Source organism: Gadus chalcogrammus, chromosome 4 (genome assembly GCF_026213295.1).
Source record: "Gadus chalcogrammus isolate NIFS_2021 chromosome 4, NIFS_Gcha_1.0, whole genome shotgun sequence".
Taxonomy (NCBI): domain Eukaryota; kingdom Metazoa; phylum Chordata; class Actinopteri; order Gadiformes; family Gadidae; genus Gadus; species Gadus chalcogrammus.
Genome location: NC_079415.1, coordinates 34,856,587 through 34,877,283, shown reverse-complemented (window position 1 = coordinate 34,877,283; position 20,697 = coordinate 34,856,587). Strand labels below are relative to the sequence as shown.

General features: G+C 42.1%; 1 protein-coding gene across 1 annotated transcript in view; it reads right to left on the bottom strand.

Moving 5' to 3' along the window:
- Positions 1-668: 668 nt before the first annotated feature.
- The window catches only part of LOC130381364 (NACHT, LRR and PYD domains-containing protein 12-like), a 224,649-nt gene continuing 204,620 nt past the window's right edge, over positions 669-20,697 (bottom strand). Inside the window, exons 5-17 of the mRNA XM_056588949.1 lie at positions 12,180-12,275; positions 11,991-12,098; positions 11,021-11,137; positions 10,272-10,341; positions 9,861-10,086; positions 7,305-9,084; positions 6,695-6,868; positions 4,883-5,056; positions 4,226-4,399; positions 3,569-3,742; positions 2,833-3,006; positions 2,610-2,656; positions 669-1,676 (exon numbers count right to left, since the gene is read on the bottom strand). Coding sequence (XP_056444924.1) covers positions 1,108-1,676; positions 2,610-2,656; positions 2,833-3,006; positions 3,569-3,742; positions 4,226-4,399; positions 4,883-5,056; positions 6,695-6,868; positions 7,305-9,084; positions 9,861-10,086; positions 10,272-10,341; positions 11,021-11,137; positions 11,991-12,098; positions 12,180-12,275 — 3,883 coding nt within the window. The 3' untranslated portion in view covers positions 669-1,107. The remainder of the gene's footprint in view (positions 1,677-2,609; positions 2,657-2,832; positions 3,007-3,568; positions 3,743-4,225; positions 4,400-4,882; positions 5,057-6,694; positions 6,869-7,304; positions 9,085-9,860; positions 10,087-10,271; positions 10,342-11,020; positions 11,138-11,990; positions 12,099-12,179; positions 12,276-20,697) is intronic.

Sequence of the window (20,697 nt, the reverse complement as noted above, 5' to 3'; positions counted from 1 at the left end):
TTAAAAGTAGCATGGTTGTGTGGTCAGCTCCTGCCTCATCAGGAGAAGTTGCCTGGAAACTAAATGCTAAATGGACTGTTGCTACTCTGCTTTCTCAATCGCTCTGACCACGGGTACGTGAATCGGAATTACAAGCAAAATCAAGAACATTTAATAATACATTTAATTTAGAGGCACCTTTCAAGACACCCAAGGTCACTTTACAGAGCATATAGTCATCATAAATCGTTTTAAAAAAAAAAGACATTGTGGAAAAAAATAAACATAAATAAAAAATATTTAAAAATATTTATATTTATATTTAATAGTCCAGTTGCGCTAAAATGAACATCTTGAATCGTCTTTGATTTCAGAACAGATGTAGTGAGGTTAAGCCACTAAAGTCAGTAGCCTAGTGCTACCCATGCTTACACGAACGTGAAGCTTTACCTCAAACTTAAAAAAGTATCTGTTGCTACGTTACGGGGACGCTGGCGACACTGACGCCGCTCCGTCTGCCTTGTTTTTATTTAAGTTTTTTCAAGTTTTCGCAATTTAATCTATTTTATTTTTATGACAAAGTTTGTCATACGTTTTAACTTCGTTTTGGCCTTCTTTTGTCAAAAAAATTTCTTGCACTTTACCGCATCCTGAGCTTGATTTTGGATATCCAACGCCTCGGTCAATCTGAAGCTGGTTGCCTGTGCTCCACCGCTGCTGTTTTTGGGCTACTCAATGTCTCTCTCCCTCTCCTTCATCCTGTCGGCGGATTTGACGCTGACCAGCAGCTAGGTTAGTCGGTTGACTAATAACTAGCCCTAAACATTGGGCGCATGCTCATGCAGCGACCGGCAGCAAGTCACGTCTGTTCGAAAACACTGTTTGTTTGTTTTTGTGATTTGTGTTTTTATGCACCTTTTATGCACAGTATTTAATTGGCCAACAAATCATCTTATAAATTGACTTTTAATATATTTTATTGAGTTGACCAGATAAGCATCAAATCATGGAGTTAATCGTCTTGTTCCTTCTGTGGACAGTGATCCATCTCGCGGAAGCTCTAAACGGGTTCACTAAACCGGAGCGCATAACATACAGCAAAGACTTTCTTCTCCAATGGAGTAACTTTCAGGATCTTCGTGGTGTGAACCGACACAGAGAGGCTGACCCCCCCCACCCCGCTACCCTCACCCCCGGGAGGAGGTCCTCCTGGGTGAAGGAGGACCAGAAGGTGTGGATGTGTGTCAGTGTGTCTGAGGACCCTCCTCCACCTGGGGACACTCTGTAGAAGGACAGAGAGCCAGCAGGCCGGTCCAGATACACTCCTACTCTGGTGGAGCCAGCGGGGAGGAGAGGGAGGACTGTCTGTGTACCGTTGTACCAGACAGTGTAACGACCATCATAACAAAGAAGACTCCAGGACTTGTTGTTCCCTCCAAGCCTGCAGTCATCACCCTCTCCTCTCCTTGTGATTCCTCTGTATGTCACTCCTATACCAACCCGTCCTTCCCACTCTACCTCCCAGTAACAGCGGCCAGTCAGAGCCTTTCTACCCAACACCTGGACCCAGGAGTCAAATCTGTCTGGGTGATCCGGATACGACTGGTACTCTCTAACCCACGTCACCTTCCTGTTGTCCTCAGACAGAGAGAGTCGTCCGTTGGCCGTGTTGGGGTCCAGTGTGAGGTCACAGGCATCTGAGGGAGAACCAGACATGATGAGCTGCTGAACCGCTCTTCATCATCATCATCATCACTAGTACTGTTCTCCTGCTCTTCTTCTTTTTATTCTCTTTCAGACTCTTTTTGTGATCGCTCTCTCTTCTTCTTCACCCCCCCCCATCAGCCTCTCCCCCTCCCCCTCACCCTCACCGCCCCCTCAGCCCGTCATCCCCCCTCCCCCTCGTCACCCCCCCCCCCCCCCCCCTCACCCTCAGCACCCCCTCAGCCCCGGCCCCCCCCTGCGCCCCCCCCCTTCAGCCCCATCACCCCCCCTCCCCCTCAGCCCCTTCATCCCTCCTCCCCCTCCCCCCTCCCCCTCAGCCCCGGCCCCCCCCCTCACCCTCAGCCCCGTCACCCCCACTCCCCTCCCCCTCAGCCCCTTCATCCCCCCACACCCTCCCCCTCCCCCTCACCGCCCCCCTCAGCCCCGGCCCCCCCCCTATCCCTCCCCATCAGCCTCTCCCCTCACCCTCACCGCCCCCTCAGCCCCTTCATCCCCCCCTCCCCCTCAGCCCCCCCCCTCAGCCCCATCAGCCCCCCTCCCCCTCCCCCTCAGCCCCTTCATCCCCCCCTCCCCCTCCCCCTCACCCCCCCCCCTCACCCTCACCCCTCCCCCTCAGCCCTGTCACCCCCACTCCCCTCCCCCTCAGCCCCTTCATCCCCCCACACCCTCCCCCTCCCCCCCCCCCCTCAGCCCCGTCACCCCCCCTCAATGTAACAATGTAATACCTGCTGGGTTTTATACAAGCAGGTTTAACTGTGATGGTGAACAGTATTAATACACATAAGATACATGATGTCAGCCATCATCTTCATTCCCAGTAGGATCTGATCTCACTTCATGCTGTGTGGATGGACTTTCCATCTCAATAGTGAGTGTGTTTTGTGATGAATCAAACAGACACTTACACTTCTTTAGAGCTGGTTTCAGCCTCCACACTCCACCGTGCTCCACACTGGGGGGGAAACAAAGTGAGATAAGCATGTTGAAACATTCACCTTCATCATCTGCCGTCTCATCACGTTCTACACAACATGAGTGACAGCTGCCTCTTCAAACCACTTCATCTAGCGGCAGCTTGAATCCTTGAAGGAGACTTTGTACCTTAGTGGTGAGCTGTCCTCTCCATACCTGAGAGTGTCCAGTCTCCAGAGTGGATCCTCCAGTCCAGCAGAGAGCAGCGCAGCTCCAGAGTCCCCTGGGTGATTGTAGCTCAAGTCCAGCACTCTCAGATGGGAGGGGTTGGAGCTCAGAGCTGAGGCCAGATAAGCACAGCCTTCCTGTGTGACCAGGCAGCCAGACAAGCTACAAACACACACACACACACACACACACACACACACACACACACACACACACACACACACACACACACACACACACACACACACACACACACACACACACACACACACACACACACACACAATTTATTGTATTTGGTTGAGAGCAGTTTCTACTAAAGTAACCACATTTATAAAGTGTATTCATTCAACATTGAAGACAAGTAAAAGCTTTATTGATACTTCATGGAGACAAAGCTGTGTCACCCTGAGAGTCTGAGAACAGGAAGAGGAAGTGGGGAGATGACATCACAGACAGCAGAACTGCCTTCACTTGGATGTGACAGGATCTTAAACAAATGCTCCTTTCTCATTAGCTACAACTCAATGAGATATTGTTCAGTTAGAGTCAGGAGAAGTCTGCTGTGTTTGGTACGCTAAGACCGTTTCTTCACAGGTTCTAACATTGTGTAGAACCAGGGAGTGTTTTGTCAGCAGGGAAAGAGCACCAGAAATGCATCAGGCAGGAGCAGCACTTACTGGAAGCTAGAATAACCAGTTTGAAGAAGAGGCTGATAACTGACCTGAGAGTTTCCAGTGTACAGTGTGGACTCCCCAGTCCAGCAGAGAGCAGCTTCACTCCTGAATCCTGCAGATCATTGGTACTCAGGTCCAGCTCTTTCAGACTAGAGGAGTTGGAGCTGAGAACTGAGGCCAGAGCTTCACAGCATTCCTCTGACAGATGACAGCCATTGAGCCTTCACACAAAATAAACACAACCTGTTAGGAACTGTAGTTAAATTATAGGAGAATTATAAACAGTTTTTTTAAATACATGTAATAATAAATACTATGAATAACCTGGATCTTAAAATATTAAGAAAGATTTCACACAGATGTTAAATTATCAAACAACAATTATCATTATACTTCACTTAAGCATACAAGTTTATTAATAGGTTGTTATTAAACTTTATGAAACGACTCTAAACCGCACTTTACTGTCTGACTACATGACAATCATAAAAACAATGTTATACAACATACACATTATACCATCATAAACAAACTAAGAATATAATGTCTACCTAAACTGTCATGCCAACAAAATTATAAATATGTTGAGTTATTCTTATGAAAACAATGTATTTATGACCTAACCTTTCTGGATGTCAATCTGTGAAATGTCTTCTGATATTGACCCTTTTGGTGTTATTGTTTGACCATTGGATAAAACTAACCTGAGAGTTTCCAGTGTACAGTGTGGACTCCCCAGTCCTGCAGAGAGCAGCTTCACTCCTGAATCCTGCAGATCATTGGTACTCAGGTCCAGCTCTTTCAGACTAGAGGAGTTGGAGCTGAGAACTGAGGCCAGAGCTTCACAGCATTCCTCTGACAGATGACAGCCATTGAGCCTTCACACAAAATAAAAACAACCTGTTAGGAACTGTAGTTAAATTATAGGAGAATTATAAACAGTTTTTTTAAATACATGTAATAATAAATACTATGAATAACCTGGATCTTAAAATATTAAGAAAGATTTCACACAGATGTTAAATTATCAAACAACAATTATCATTATACTTCACTTAAGCATACAATTTTATTAATAGGTTGTTATTAAACTTTATGAAACGACTCTAAACCGCACTTTACTGTCTGACTACATGACAATCATAAAAATAATGTTATACAACATACACATTATACCATCATAAACAAACTAAGAATATAATGTCTACCTAAACTGTCATGCCAACAAAATTATAAATATGTTGAGTTATTCTTATGAAAACAATGTATTTATGACCTAACCTTTCTGGATGTCAATCTGTGAAATGTCTTCTGATATTGACCCTTTTGGTGTTATTGTTTGACCATTGGATAAAACTAACCTGAGAGTTTCCAGTGTACAGTGTGGACTCCCCAGTCCAGCAGAGAGCAGCTTCACTCCTGAATCCTGCAGATCATTGGTACTCAGGTCCAGCTCTTTCAGACTAGAGGAGTTGGAGCTGAGAACTGAGGCCAGAGCTTCACAGCATTCCTCTGACAGATGACAGCTTTTCAGCCTAAACAAAATAAACATGTTTAAAATACAAGAATAACAAGAAACTGTGTTAAAAATAACAAATTTACTTTTAACATTATGAAAGAATTGTGTTGAAATATTTTATTAGAGATGTTTTAATGACTTAACAAAAATATATTAGTCAATACATTAGATCCTTATCTTATTGTATATTGGGTGTACAATGTATGGTATTTAATAGTTGTTTTGTAGGGTTTTAAAAGCCATTTGTATATTAATATGACATTTATTGTAGTATATTGTGCATTGTATTGTAATACATGTTATTAGTGCATCTAGGTGTTTTGTATGAGAAGTTTTAATCCAATATTATGTACATTGTGTTGAGAGGAGAAAAATATCAGAGCGAGCAGGAAAACAGTTTGCGAGCACGAGAGCAAAGACAGCATTTGTGGGTGCAGGGGTGTCAGTTGAGTTCTGCTTCAATTGACGTGCGCGCTCAATGAATCGTTTCTGCCTCACAGGCTTTATTGTTGCTCTCGCGATCAGAGAACTGCTGAGCGCAAGTGCAGTTAAAGTGTTTACAATAATGATTTGTGCACACGGATGTGTTAGTTGTTCGCCTGCACAAAGTCATGTTTGCTGGCGCCTTTTGTCAATGATATGCCGTCATAAACGTTGCAGGCCTGTATGGGCTCAGTGTTGCAACACAATAGACTCTTCACTCTTAACACGTGCAAGAAAAAGTCCCGGTACCATTATAGGGAGCGGAGAAGACTGAGGTTTCCGTCCACAACATCCCAGACACAAACAGAAACACCAATAAAACCGGTCCCACATGCGCTCTCTCCCGTACTCCTTTAGCTGTCAAACAACTAAGAAGTAAATGTCTAAACATCATTTAGCTGGGCGATCTCTAGAGAGCATAAAGAACTCTCCTCCTTTGTCTCTTCCCTCTCTCTCCTTTTCCCCGCTCACTCGTGACCTCTCACCCTTCCCCAGATGACCCCGAAGTCTCGATATCAACCAATCCTATTGGTTGAACCCAAATATCATCAATATAACCAAATGTACTGAGCAAGGTAAAAAAGGAATAGTGAGTTGACTTATATTAATAATGAAAAGATAATTATTGATGTATCCTACACATCAATAATAACTTATTGTATACATAAAGAGCTTTTTAAGTTAGTCTCTTCACCCGGGTTACACAATATTAAAAATATCTTTCTGAAACCTATTCATATGTGTGAATATATGTTTTGTGCGTTTAATAATGAATACTGGACATATTAAGCTTTTAAAAATACATTTTGTTTGACTATTGCAGGTTTCAAATCATTTTTATGAAAATGTTGCTGTTGTGGCTTTCAGGAGGTCTTAGGCATCCAACTAGGGGTCTCTGACCCTCCCAGGACCCCCTATATTTCACCCTGCTCTCTACCATCAACGTCCTGTATACAGGGGACACTATCGTTATGTTTTGGGTTTATATTTATAATTAAAGATTTGCAAGCATATGGATGGATTTCAATATCCACCTCAACAACAAGGGGTAGCCTTTATATGATATGAAGGTCTTGAATGTGGTCATCACAGGTACTGAGATAAGATTAGTTATATAACTCTGACTTTTAACATTTATTTGTAACTGTTTTGCACATTGAGTGAAACTGACCTGAGAGTTTCCAGTGTACAGTGTGGACTCCCCAGTCCAGCAGAAAGCAGCTTCACTCCTGAATCCTGCAGATCATTGGTACTCAGGTCCAGCTCTCTCAGACAACAGGAGTTGGAGCTGAGAACTGAGGCCAGAGCTTCACAGCATCTCTCTGACAGATGACAGCCATTGAGCCTTTACACACAATGAACACAACATGTTAGGAACTGCGATCAAAACAACAGAAAGCTTTAAGTTATTCCATAATGAAGAATGTTATTAGTTTACCAAAAATTACTAAATAATTAGATGTATACATTTTCATTATATATTCAATGTAAAATGTTAAATAGTTATTTATTTGGGATTGAAAATGTTTTTTGAATGGATACTTCTTCTATATTCTATTGTTCTGAATATTCTCTTACGTGTACTGCAATACATTATACGTCCATAGGACAAAAGAGATGTTATGTATAATATAACTAGTATGTTAATTATGTTATGAGTAGAACAGTAATACATGTTGTTATAAACCTACAGGGATTTTTGCATATTATTTTAACCTTATATTCCAGTTATATTTATATTGTGTAGTGTGTATTGTAATACATGTTATTAGTGAACCTACAGAGATGTTTTGGAGGCTTTGACCACTGGCAGCAGCCTCAGAAGACCCTCCTCTGAAGCAGAGTATTTCTTCAGGTCAAACACGTCCAGCTCCTCTTCTGATGTCAGTAGGATGAAGGCCAGAGCTGACAGTTGAGTAGGAAAGAGAGATCTTCCGGAGATACTTCCTGATGTCAGGTACTGTTTGATCTCCTTCACTAGAGAACGGTCGTTCAGCTCATTCAGACAGTGGAACAGATTGATGCTTCTCTCTGGAGAGAGATCTCCATCTATCTTCTTCTTGATGTAAGACACTGTTTTTGTATTGGTCAGTGAGCTAGTTCCTGTCCGTCCCAGCAGACCTCGTAGGACAATCTGATTGGTCTCCAGAGAGAGGCCCAGGAGGAAGCGGAGGAACAAGTCCAGTTGTCCGTTCTCACTCTGTAAGGCCTTGTCCACAGCCCTCTGGTAGAGGAGGAGGAGTTTATCTTCCACGGAGGTGGGTGGTTCTTCTGAGAGCAGATTGACACCATCGTTGATGAAGGACAGAAAGACATAAAGGGCAGCCAGAAACTCCTGGAGGCTCAGATGGACAAAGCAGAACACCTTGTCCTGGTACATCCCACACTCCTCTTTAAAGATCTGGGTGAACACTCCTGAGTACACTGAGGCTTCTTTGATATCGATGTGACACTCTGCCAGGTCTGCCTCGTAAAAGATCAGGTTGCCTTTCTCCAGCTGGTTAAAAGCCAGTTTTCCCAAAGAAACAATAATCTTCCTGCTCTCTGGACCCCAGTATGGATCTGTTTCAGCTCTCCCATGATACTTCCTGTCCCCCTGTATCGACTGAACCCAAAGGAAGTAGCTGTACATCTGAGTCACGGTCTTGGGCATCTCTTCTATCTGGGATTTTAAGATGTCCTCCAGAACTGTAGCAGTGATCCAACAGAAGACTGGGATGTGACACATGATGTGGAGGCTTCGTGATTTCTTGACGTGGGAGATGATTGTGTTGGCCAGCGTCTCCTCTCTGAATCTCTTCCTGAAGTACTCCTCCTTCTGTGGGTCAGTGAACCCCCTCACCTCTGTCACCATGTCAACACACTCAGCAGGGATCCGATTGGCTGCCGCAGGGCGTGTGGTTATCCAGATGCGAGCGGAGGGAAGCAGGTCGCCCCTGATGAGGTTTGTCAGCAGCACGTCCACTGAGGTCGGCTCGGTGACATCAGTCCAGGTCTGGTTGTTCTGGAAGTCCAGAGGAAGTCGACACTCATCCAGACCATCCAAGATGAAGACAACTTTGAACCGTTCATATCTGCAGATTCCTGCTTCTTTGGTCACAATAAAGAAGTGATGAAGAAGTTCCACCAAGCTAAACTCTTTCTCTTTCAGTAAATTCAGCTCCCTGAAAGTTAAGAGAAATGTGAAGTGTATGTCATGGTTGGCTTTCCCTTCAGCCCAGTCCAGAGTGAACTTTTGCGTTACGATGGTTTTTCCAATGCCGGCCACTCCAGTTGTCATTATTGTTCTGATTGGTTGATCTCGTCCAGGTAAGGGTTTTAAGATGTCTTCACATTTTATTGGTGTTTCCTCCTTGACTGATTTCCTGGAAGCTGTTTCAATCAGTCTGACCTCATGTTCTTTGTTGACCTCTCCACTGCCTCTCTCTGTGATAAAGAGCTCTGTGTAGAAGTCATTCAGACCCGTTTGATTTCCTGCTTTAGCGATTCCCTCAGACACACACTTTAACTTCTTCTTCAAATGAGACTTGATTTTATGTTGGCACTCAACAGTAGCAGATCCTACATGAGAATGAACAGAAGACATCAGATAGTGGATGGTGAAATCACTTGAAGCATGTTAATATTACCTCAAAAATGATCAACTTCATAATATTTACTGACTTCATTACTTGTGGTTCGAGAAGCTGTCGTGACAAGGAATGGATACTTTTTTTTTCTTTTTTGTTTGTTATCTACTCAGCAAAATCATCGGTCCAATAATAATAACAATGATAGTGAATCAGTGGAAATTAACTTCATATGCTGATATAACAAGATAGTGCTGCATCTCTTCCACTTATTCCACTTATAGTTATTCTGCTGTTGATTTGCCATTGATTTTTTAACATTCTTTAACCTGATGGACGCACCATAACCTTTCATATCTGGATCAAACCATTTAACTTCATACCCAACAATAACCCTACATATCTGGACCAAACCATTAAGCTGATCGAACCACAATAACCCTATATATATCTGGATCAAACCATTTAACCTGAAACCCCCAGAATAACCCTACATAACGATCAAACCATTTAACCTGATTGACCGACAATAACCGTTCATATTTGGATCAAACCATTGAACGCCCAAGAAGAAAGATATCTCCACATTGATGAATTATAAATGAAAAAATCACTTAACACTAAATTAGATTATGTTATTTAGTCTGAACAGAACAAATAAGAGTCTCATACTACTCTAAATATACATTTTCATTCTGTTTTCAAGATAAGAGTCTTCTGCGCTTCAAAATAATAGTCTCCTCTGTCTTCAAAATAAGAGTCTCTTACCGCCCCACAGTTTGTCAGCCAGTTCCTCGTGGTTCATCTCCATCAGGCAGAGATTTGTGATGTCCACCACTCCCTGTATGGCACGCCTCCTCCGCTCCTCGTTCTTACCATCCACCTCCTCCTCCTCCCTCTGACCCTCTGAGCATTGTGGGTAATCTGAGAAGAGATCCCTCCAGAGCTTCTTCATCTCCTTGTCTAGGAAAGCGTGTGCGTTCTCCTCAGCCCTCTGGAACAGAACAAACATCAAGGAGAACTTTACTCTGAACTCACTGAGGACATCAAAAGCATCTGTCCTGGATTCACGTCCCGCTGGTCTAAAGAGGGAAGCCTGGAGACTATTAGGACCACAAGAGATGCTTTCTAATGTCCATGTAGAGCTGAAGTCAGATGTCTTGGTGGAAATATACACACCTTGATCAGCACTGTTTGATGCTGCTGTACAGACTGAGCACTGGTAACCTTTGACCTCTGGTGGGGTTTACTGTGGAGAGAACACACACACACACACACACACACACACACACACACACACACACACACACACACACACACACACACACACACACACACACACACACACACACACACGCACACACACACACAGTAAACATACAAGGGGGGGAGAGAGAGAGAGAGAGAGAGAGAGAGAGAGAGATTATAAACATAATTGTCTGCAATTATGTTTATAATTATACTGTACAAGTATTCTGTGTAATTGTATTTATTTAGTTATTATTAGTTTTTTATCTTTATTAGATTTTTTTATGTATTTTGTATTTTTATTTATCACTTAATTTCTCTTTCACTGTACTTTTGACTCTTGAGCTGCAATAACAAGTGATTCCCCCCATGTTGGATTCATAAAGTTGATGGTATCTTATCTGCTTGTGGATGATTTAATGGTAAATGGCTTTGTCTTTGTGTGTGTGTGTGTGTGTGTGTGTGTGTGTGTGTGTGTGTGTGTGTGTGTGTGTGTGTGTGTGTGTGTGTGTGTGTGTGTGTGTGTGTGTGTGTGTGTGTGTGTGTGTGTGTGTGTGTAAGGAGTACTGGTAAACCAGTGATCCTCTTCAGTTAGTTAATGATTGATTGTGAGAGAGAGTATCAGTAGAGTCTGATAGCAACCAACTGTTCTGTTGTCATCGTCTGTTTAATACTCCTACCTCTCCTCTCTGGAGGGGCGTCCATCTTTAAAGAGAGGAGGATGATTTATAGAGTGGTCACTCTTCATAGAGACACAGCTGGGTCCAGGGGAGTCGGCTCTCTGCTGCCGGACTCTTCTAGATAAACAAGATCATACCAAGTCAACCACATCACTAAAACAGCCTTATCCCTCCTCTCATTCAACATGTCAACCACATCACTAAACAGCCTTATCCCTCCTCTCATTCACACCATGTCAACCACATCACTAAAACAGCCTTATCCCTCCTCTCATTCACCATGTCAACCACATCACTAAAACAGCCTTATCCCTCCTCTCATTCACCATGTCAACCACATCACTAAAACAGCCTTATCCCTCCTCTCATTCACACCATGTCAACCACATCACTAAACAGCCTTATCCCTCCTCTCATTCACCATGTCAACCACATCACTAAAACAGCCTTATCCCTCCTCTCATTCAACATGTCAACCACATCACTAAAACAGCCTTATCCCTCCTCTCATTCACACCATGTCAACCACATCACTAAAACAGCCTTATCCCTCCTCTCATTCACCATGTCAACCACATCACTAAACAGCCTTATCCCTCCTCTCATTCACACCATGTCAACCACATCACTAAAACAGCCTTATCCCTCCTCTCATTCACCATGTCAACCACATCACTAAAACAGCCTTACCCCTCCTCTCATTCACCATGTCAACCACATCACTAAACAGCCTTATCCCTCCTCTCATTCACACTGTGTCAACCACATCACTAAAACAGCCTTATCCCTCCTCTCATTCACCATGTCAACCACATCACTAAAACAGCCTTATCCCTCCTCTCATTCACCATGTCAACCACATCACTAAACAGCCTTATCCCTCCTCTCATTCACACCATGTTAACCACATCACTAAAACAGCCTTATCCCTCCTCTCATTCACACCAAGGGACACTGTTTAAATCCTCACCTCTTCTCAATAGACTGATTTCCATCTTTAGGAGGTATATTCATAGAGCGGTCACTCTTCATGGAGACACAGCTGGGTCCAGGGGAGTCTGCTCTCTGCTGCTGGACTCTTCCAGAAAAAGAATAACCAGGATTTATGTTTGTTTGATGGATGCTGTATTTTTATAATCTCTCATATATGTGTACTCACTTTGGTTCAAAACAGTTCATTCTTTCCATAAACCAGTCACTCTTCCTGGAGACACAGCTGGGTCCAGGGGAGTCTGCTCTCTGCTGCTGCTCTGGCCTTCAACACACACACACACAGCTGTTACTCAGACTAATGATGGAGTCATGATGTTTCACTGCTGAACTCTGAGATGGACAACAGTCACAGACAGAGAGATCCTCTTCTTACCTCTTAGCTTTGCTCCGGCGGCCATGTTCCCCAGACAGAGAGGTCTTAGAGGTAGGACCCCCCTCCTCTCTCTCCTCATCCATAGTAGACTGGAGACCTGGACACAAACACAACTCCATAAGGTTTCTACGGCCACTCAGTGTTTATTCTCTTCTTTTATATGAGCTGTGTATTTCCGGTCCCAGGGGGCTTTTGTCTCTGTCTCTTTGGACGAGAGGCAGCGTGGTCTTTCCTAGACGCAGATTCATAGACCCTCTCATTCTCAACGAGGGGAACGATGTGGAGATGCTGCCCAGAAGTGTCTGATACACTCTTTAATAACTATTCATCATTCCACACACAAGGTCTCAAAGGGCTTCAAAAGTGTCTGATAGGATCAAGTTCACCGTGCGGATATCATACCAACCGCTCCCTGTGCTGGTTAAACCACTCTGAAGGCAGGACCATGTATGGACTTCCTCATGTGGTATGACATCACAACCAGATCTGTGATGCAGACTCGCAGAGAACCAGACCCTGTACAAGATGACGTCTAAACACCTTCACTAACCAAGATGGCCGTTTTGCAGTCTAAATAATATAAAATCATAATGCCGCAATGCAAATATAACAACTGTACATTCTGTGCCAAGTAGCTTTAAAGACACCCAAGGACACAAGAATACACAAGAAAAAAAAGTCATTATTAACGTCAACCTGACCCTTGACTCCAGGCTGGAAGGTTCCGGGTTCGATTCCCAATGCCCACAGTCTAACACGTAGCATCCTGTAGAGCAGGAATCTTAAAAAAGATCAACCTAATGATAAGATACAAAGTTATTCATATTTATGATCTATCACGGATAAGAGTGGACTACAGTATCTTAGTTTACTTCCTGTTGGACCAGTTTCCCTCTCAGTTCATACTCCTCCCAGACTAACCTCTTTTAGGCAGCTGATTCACTCGACTCCAGCTGTAGTAAAGTGGGACATTTTACTGTAAGTGAACATGAATAATTAAACGTCTTGAGAGTAGTAAACCAAATGATTTGACACAGGGTCCGTTTTGAAACCCTCGAAAAGGTGCACTGCAGCACCACCTGCTGGTGAGAGGATGTCAGTGGGATTGGCTGACCTGAAGAACACGGACCAGTCGTCACCAGTGACCTATGTGTTGAGGCGGTCGCGGCAGAGTAAATTCACCTCGAAGGTCATGTCCCTCTTATACAAGTGATGCTCTCAGATATAGAGTAGGCCTACACTACTGAAAGATGATGAAGGCCCACAGAGAACAATACCAAGTACAAGATGACGTTTAAACACCTTCACTAACCAAGATGGCCGTCTTGCTGTCTAAATAATATAATCATAATACCGCAATGCAAATATAATAACTGCTCATTCTGCCCCAAGTACCTTTAAAGTCACCCAAGTACATAAGGAGACACAAGCAGAGAAACTCATTATTAAAGTCAACCTGACGCTTGACTCCAGGCTGGAAGGTTCCGGGTTCGATCCCCAATGCCCACAGTCTAACCCGTAGCATTCTGTAGAGCAGGAATCTTAAAAAAGATCAACCTAATGATAAGATACAAAGTTATTCATATTTATGATTTATCACGGATAAGAGGGGACTACAGTATCTTAGTTTACTTCCTGTTGGACTAGTTCCCCTCTCAGTTCATACTCCTCCCAGACTAACCTCTTATAGGCAGCTGATTCACTCGACTCCAGCTGTAGTAAAGTGGGACATTTTACTGTAAGTGTACATGAATAATTAAACGTCTTGAGAGTAGTAAACCAAATGATTTGACACAGGGTCCGTTTTGAAACCCTCGAAAAGGAGCACCGCAGCACCACCTGCTGGTGAGAGGATGTCAGTGCGGTTGGCTGACCTGAAGAACACAAACCAGCCGTCACCAGTGACCTATGTTTTGAGGCGGTCACGTCAGAGTTAATTCACCTCGAAGGTCATGACCCTCTCATACGAGTGATGCTCTCAGATATATAGCAGGCCTACACTACTGCAGAATGATGCAGGCCCACAGAGAACAAGACCCAGTACAAGATGAGGTCTAAACACCTTCACTAACCAAGATGGCCGTCTTCCCGTACAAATAATGTAATCATAATACCGCCCCACAAATATAACAACTCTCCTGGGCTGGGCGATTTGGCCTAAAAATAAAATCTCGATTTTTTTCTAACTAATGGACAATTTTCGATTTAAACCTAGATTTTTTTTTTCTGTTTTTCTCTAAACAAATTCCATTGAAACCCATGTACGTGTGTGGCGCTTATGGGGTGTCGCACCACACTCACCAACGCAGGGGTCTACAACCCGCTGATTTAAGAGTATCACGATTATCAACAATCATGGAAAGCTGAGTAGGTTTATTAGTTTTAATAACAGTATGAACAAATAGAACACAAAAATGACAAGTTGTCCTTTGTATATCTATAGTAGCAATAGCACATGCTAAACAAGGACAAAATCTACTCAGAATAATTGAATGAACTGTTTACATCCATGGCTAACCAGTGCATGAGAAGGAGATGACAGGAGACTAATGTTTCACTCTTTCAATTGCTCTAATTTGAGCTCTTACTGTTGTTATCTAACATACCATACAGTAATTTAATTGTGTAAAAGTGTGAAATTACTGCCCCTTAAAAATGACCATGAATTAGCTATACTCTCATTTGCATAGTGATTAACATTATGAATTTAAATTGTGTATACCAACTGTATGTTGGCAGACATTTACCTATAACTTTTTTTCCCTCCACTCTAACCAAGGATGCCTGTTTTTAAATTCCCTAGCCTGACACCCAGTCTGAAAGGCTGGCCAGGGGTTCTCATCTAAAAGTAACAAGGAGATATAAAGTGGGATTAAAACATTGTCTTCTGTTGACTACTTATTATGTGGTTTACACATTAATATGGGAGGACTGGACACACACACACACACACGCACGCACGCACGCACGCACGCACGCACGCACGCACGCACGCACACACACGCGAGAAGGAGGGGCTCGGCCCGCTAACTAACGTGCAGAGATGCAGGGGCAGCTTCGCGCTTCGTAACAGAGACAGGGCAGAGCGCGAGCGCGCAGCGGGAATTTTATGAATGGTGAATGTAGGAGATAACTTCCCCTGCTTAAAGTATTTTATTGCAGCTATACCCAACCGATATTTCCGAAAAATAAACACAGAAGTGAAAGATCTGTCACAAGACGATTGATACGTATCCGTGCACATTTTTAAGTGGGTATACGCAAATCCTGGTGCGTTCCTAGTGGGTATACGGCGTATACCTGCGTATCACGTAGACTACACCACTGCTTGTAACTAAGAGAACACACATGTGAGTTGTTGATCACAAATTATTCGTATACATAACGTCATCTTTGCAAAAGACGTTTAACTGAAAAGTGTTTCAATCGACCCGGCTCTCCCCCAAGTCTGTCGGGGGCGAGGTGAATGTGATTGCAGTAGGCTGAGTTTTGCGCGCGTTCTGGAAAGTGAGAGAGGAGGCTACTACGGAGTCTATTCAGCAAAACAAATCGGAAGAGTCTAGAACTGTTTTTAAATCGCGATTTTTCGGTTCAGCCATTTCACAAACCGTAGGAAAGAAAAAATGCAAATTAATCGATTAAACCGAAAAAATCGCCCAGCCCTTCTGCCCTAAGTACCTTTAAAGTCACCACAGGACACTTGTAATCTAGAACAAATCCTAAATCGGAGGAAAACATATATAACCTCAACCTGAACCTTGACTTTACGTTGACATTATCTTTATTAACTTCAACCTGACGCTTGAGTCCTGGCTGGAAGGGTTTCGATCCCCAATGCCCAAAGTCTAACACGTAGCATTCTACAGAGCAGGAATCTATACAATTGTTCAATAGCCATTTTGACGAATAGCAATGCATCCATACATTTACTAACAATTTTAACCATCACCCTATTAATAAGATTCATAGTTATTCATAATTATGATCTATCACGGACTACAGTACCTTAGTCGTCTTCCTGCTGTGATGAAGTGAGCCACAGCAAACCGTCCGACTCATAACAAGGAAATTATGAACCAACCAGTTGGACCAGTTCCCGCTCCCAGTTCAAACTCCTCCCAGACTAACATGCTAAGGCGGCTGATCCAAGAATAATAACTTTATTAAAAAATGAACGATGGACAGAGAGCTGTGATGCGTAGAGGCTCAGAGAAAAACCAAGAGACACTTGATGGTTCAACCAGCATGTAGAGCCACTCAGTCACTGAGGCAGCTGCTTCTCCACAGATACACATTCTAACATAGATACCATGTTATCAAATAAAGAGACTGATAACGTCATGAATAGAAGCACATCACGTAGAAAAGGCCTCCTCTGCTCTGTGTCTGCCGAACACCTCCATGTACAATCCTTCTCCGTCATTTAAAGACACCACCACCTTGATTATATGAATTTGCATAAGTGGGAACGCATGAATCACTAGAATCTATACAATCGATGGATGATTTCCCTTTTCAGAAGAGCAGTGTACTGAGTAGAGTGCAGAATACTCGGTAACCCTTCCTTTTACAGTCCCCTAATTACTAGGTATTTACCCGGTACATGCATGGTAAATTATAGTGTATTACTGGGTAATTACCACTGGTAATAAGAAGGTAAAAACAGAGGTAGTTACCCGGTAAATACATGGTAAATCATAGTGTATTACTGGGTAATTACCACTGGTAATAAGAAGGTAAATACAGAGGTAGTTACCCGGTAAATACATGGTAAATCATAGTGTATTACTGGGTAATTACCACTCGTAATAAGAAGGTAAATACAGAGGAATTATCCGGTAAACTATAGTGTATTACTGTGTAATTACCACTGGTAATAAGAAGGTAAATACAGAGGAATTACAGCTGATGTACCAAGTAAAACCTCCACTATTACCCATCAACTCAACTAAGTAGCGTGTAGTTGTAACTGTTTTAGGTTGGTAATAACTCCGATATTGTGTACTTCCTAGGAAATTAGGCAACCAATTCTTAGAAACACCTATTATCCAAGGTTTATGTTGGTAACAGCCCAAATTTAATGATGTATCTAGAAATTAGCATAGTACTTTCCAATAAAATACTTTTTCTTAGTTATTATAGCTACACCCATTTAGAAAGGGTTTATTCAGTTTACCACTATGGAATTACTTACCTGGTAACAACCTCTGCAGGAAGTTTTCCTCTAGTGTCATGGTACATCTTCTTAAATACTGGGTACAAAGCCGTTTGTTTCCATGGTATTACCAGGTTCTTACCATATCATTTATAATAGATACATTCCATTGTCCATGCAGTCAACACAAACTTGTACCATGTACGTTCTGCAACGTTACCAAGTAAAACACGACAATTTACCCAGTAAGTAAGCTGAAACTGTACTGTAAAAGGAAGCCTCGTTTGTTTCCATGGTATTACCAGGTTCTTACCATATAATTTGTAATACATTATTCCCTTTTCCATGCAGTCAACACAAACTTGTACCATGTACGTTCTGCGACGTTACCAAGTAAAACACGACAATTTACCCAGTAATTAAGCTGAAACTGTACTGTAAAAGGAACCATTGTTTGTTTCCATGGTATTACCAGGTTCTTACCATATAATTTGTAATACATTATTCCATCTTCCATGCAGTCAACACAAACTTGTACCATGTACGTTCTGCGACGTTACCAAGTAAAACACGACAATTTACCCAGTAATTAAGCTGAAACTGTACTGTAAAAGGAAGCCTTGTTTGTTTCCATGGTATTACCAGGTTCTTACCATATAATTTGTAATACATTATTCCCTTTTCCATACAGTCAACACAAACTTGTACCATGTACGTTCTGCGACGTTACCAAGTAAAACACGACAATTTACCCAGTAAGTAAGCTGAAACTGTACTGTAAAAGGAAGCCTCGTTTGTTTCCATGGTATTACCAGGTTCTTACCATATAATTTGTAATACATTATTCCCTTTTCCATGCAGTCAACACAAACTTGTACCATGTACGTTCTGCGACGTTACCAAGTAAAACACGACAATTTACCCAGTAATTAAGCTGAAACTGTACTGTAAAAGGAAGCCTTGTTTGTTTCCATGGTATTACCAGGTTCTTACCATATAATTTGTAATACATTATTCCCTTTTCCATGCAGTCAACACAAACTTGTACCATGTACGTTCTGTGACGTTACCAAGTAAAACACGACAATTTACCCAGTAATTAAGCTGAAACTGTACTGTAAAAGGAAGCCTTGTTTGTTTCCATGGTATTACCAGGCTCTTACCATATAAGTTGTAACTGGTTATTCCCTTTTCCATGCAATCAACACAAACCATATATGTTCTGCAACATCGTTCACCAGTAGTTAAGCACTTTAATTGTTATTATAAAACCCCAAACCACTGTTGATGAAAGACATATTAAAATTAAACAAAATCAAGGGCTTATCTTTCAAACAAATGCATATCTCACAAACAGGCACTGAACACTGAAGAAATAGGCCAAAAAAAAGAGCCGTCCACATCAACTCAATTTAGATGTTACTGATGGTGTTTTCATAAAACACATGACAGTGTTATGGCAAGTGACCACAAGGAAGACTGCTTCAACCTCTACAATTTGAATAAGTGGTGAATGCCATGCAGCAGTCTGCCTATGGGAGCATCTTTGTGGTCATTCGCAAACCAATGAGTCCACTCGATGAATGAGAGATGACTCTTTAGTGTCTTCTCTGTGAGGTATCCCTGCAGTCTCCACATCTGGGATTTGAAGGCTGACCAAGACCTGACCAGGTACCTCCAAATCTCCCCTTCAAGAATCAGAAGACAAGAAAATAAACATTAGGACTGTCAATTAATGAACATTTCTAGAACATGTAGAACTCAAAGATTATTTTGTTTATCAGTTAAGAAAGGATGCTGGTCCTCTGGCCATTGTGTTTGGTCATATTGAAAAGAGAAAAAGGCATAGCCATAAATACAGTTAATAGGACGGGAGGGGACAGGCCGTTAGCTCCGGTTAGCCCTTTAGCATCGAGCTAGCGGAGCTTCTGTCATTCAAATAACTCGGACATGTTGTCTAAAACCTATAACACCCAATTTATTAAAATATCCGGATTTAATCGGGCTCTCTCCCATAAGTACAGTTAATAGGACGGGAAGAGACAGGCTCTGTTAGCCCCGGTTAGCGCGATGCTAAAGAGCAGCTCTACCGGAGCATGCCACCTCAACAGGTGCAAGTTAGCCTCCGGTTAGATATTCGCCGGATATTCGGTTTACCACCCAATCGGATTCATCAACATAAGTGCAATACATTACGGGCTTAGTATGTTGAGGACGGTTTAGGACACCGTATCGCGAAAAATCACAAACACATGTTGTCGCCATCAATGTCTGTGCAACAACGTCATTTACGTTCTGGCTGCTACCTGTTTTAGGGACCGTCAACAAATTACACTCACCGACTGTTGGCAGAGACGTTACCATGGAATTGTTTCAGGAAATTAATCACACAAATATATTGCAATATAGTTAATCATAATGCAGTTAATAGTTTAATATTCGACAAAAATCGACCAAACTATATTTGAAATTATTAATTGCATCCCGTTTAACAATAATGCAATATATTAGCAAAGTTACCTGCAGTAAGTAGCAGCCCACCATTGGCAACTACTACTACAATCAGGTGACAAAATGTATTTTTTTGTGATTTTTATGTTATTTTATATGATTTATTTCCAGAAACAATTCCATGGTAACGTCTCTGCCACCAGTCGGTGAGTGTAACTTGTTGACGGTCCCTAAAACAGGTAGCAGCCAGAGAACGTAAATGACTTGGTTGCACAGACATCGATGGCGACAACATGTGTTTGTGATTTTTTGCGATACGGTGTCCTAAACCTTCACTGTAAAAACTGGGACTGGTGTTAATTAATATTCAATAGATAAAAGATAGCAACCTTTATGTAATAAAAAATACTTTGTGCAGTTTTGAGTCACATTGAGTGGTTTTCAATACCTTTTGTGTTTTTATTAATTGTTTTTTACTATTTTTTGATGGAGTAAAATCAGCTGTAATTCCCTTAGTAGTATTTAATTGTATTTTATGAGGACGATCAAAGTTCCATAAAATCTATAAATTTGACCCATTCAGAAATCTTTGGTTTTAATCATTTTACACAGTAAAAAAAAGGGAATAGGGTTAATTCATATTTGATAAATAAACAGTAGCAACCTTTACATAATAAAAAAGAGTTAAAGCAGTTTGGATACACA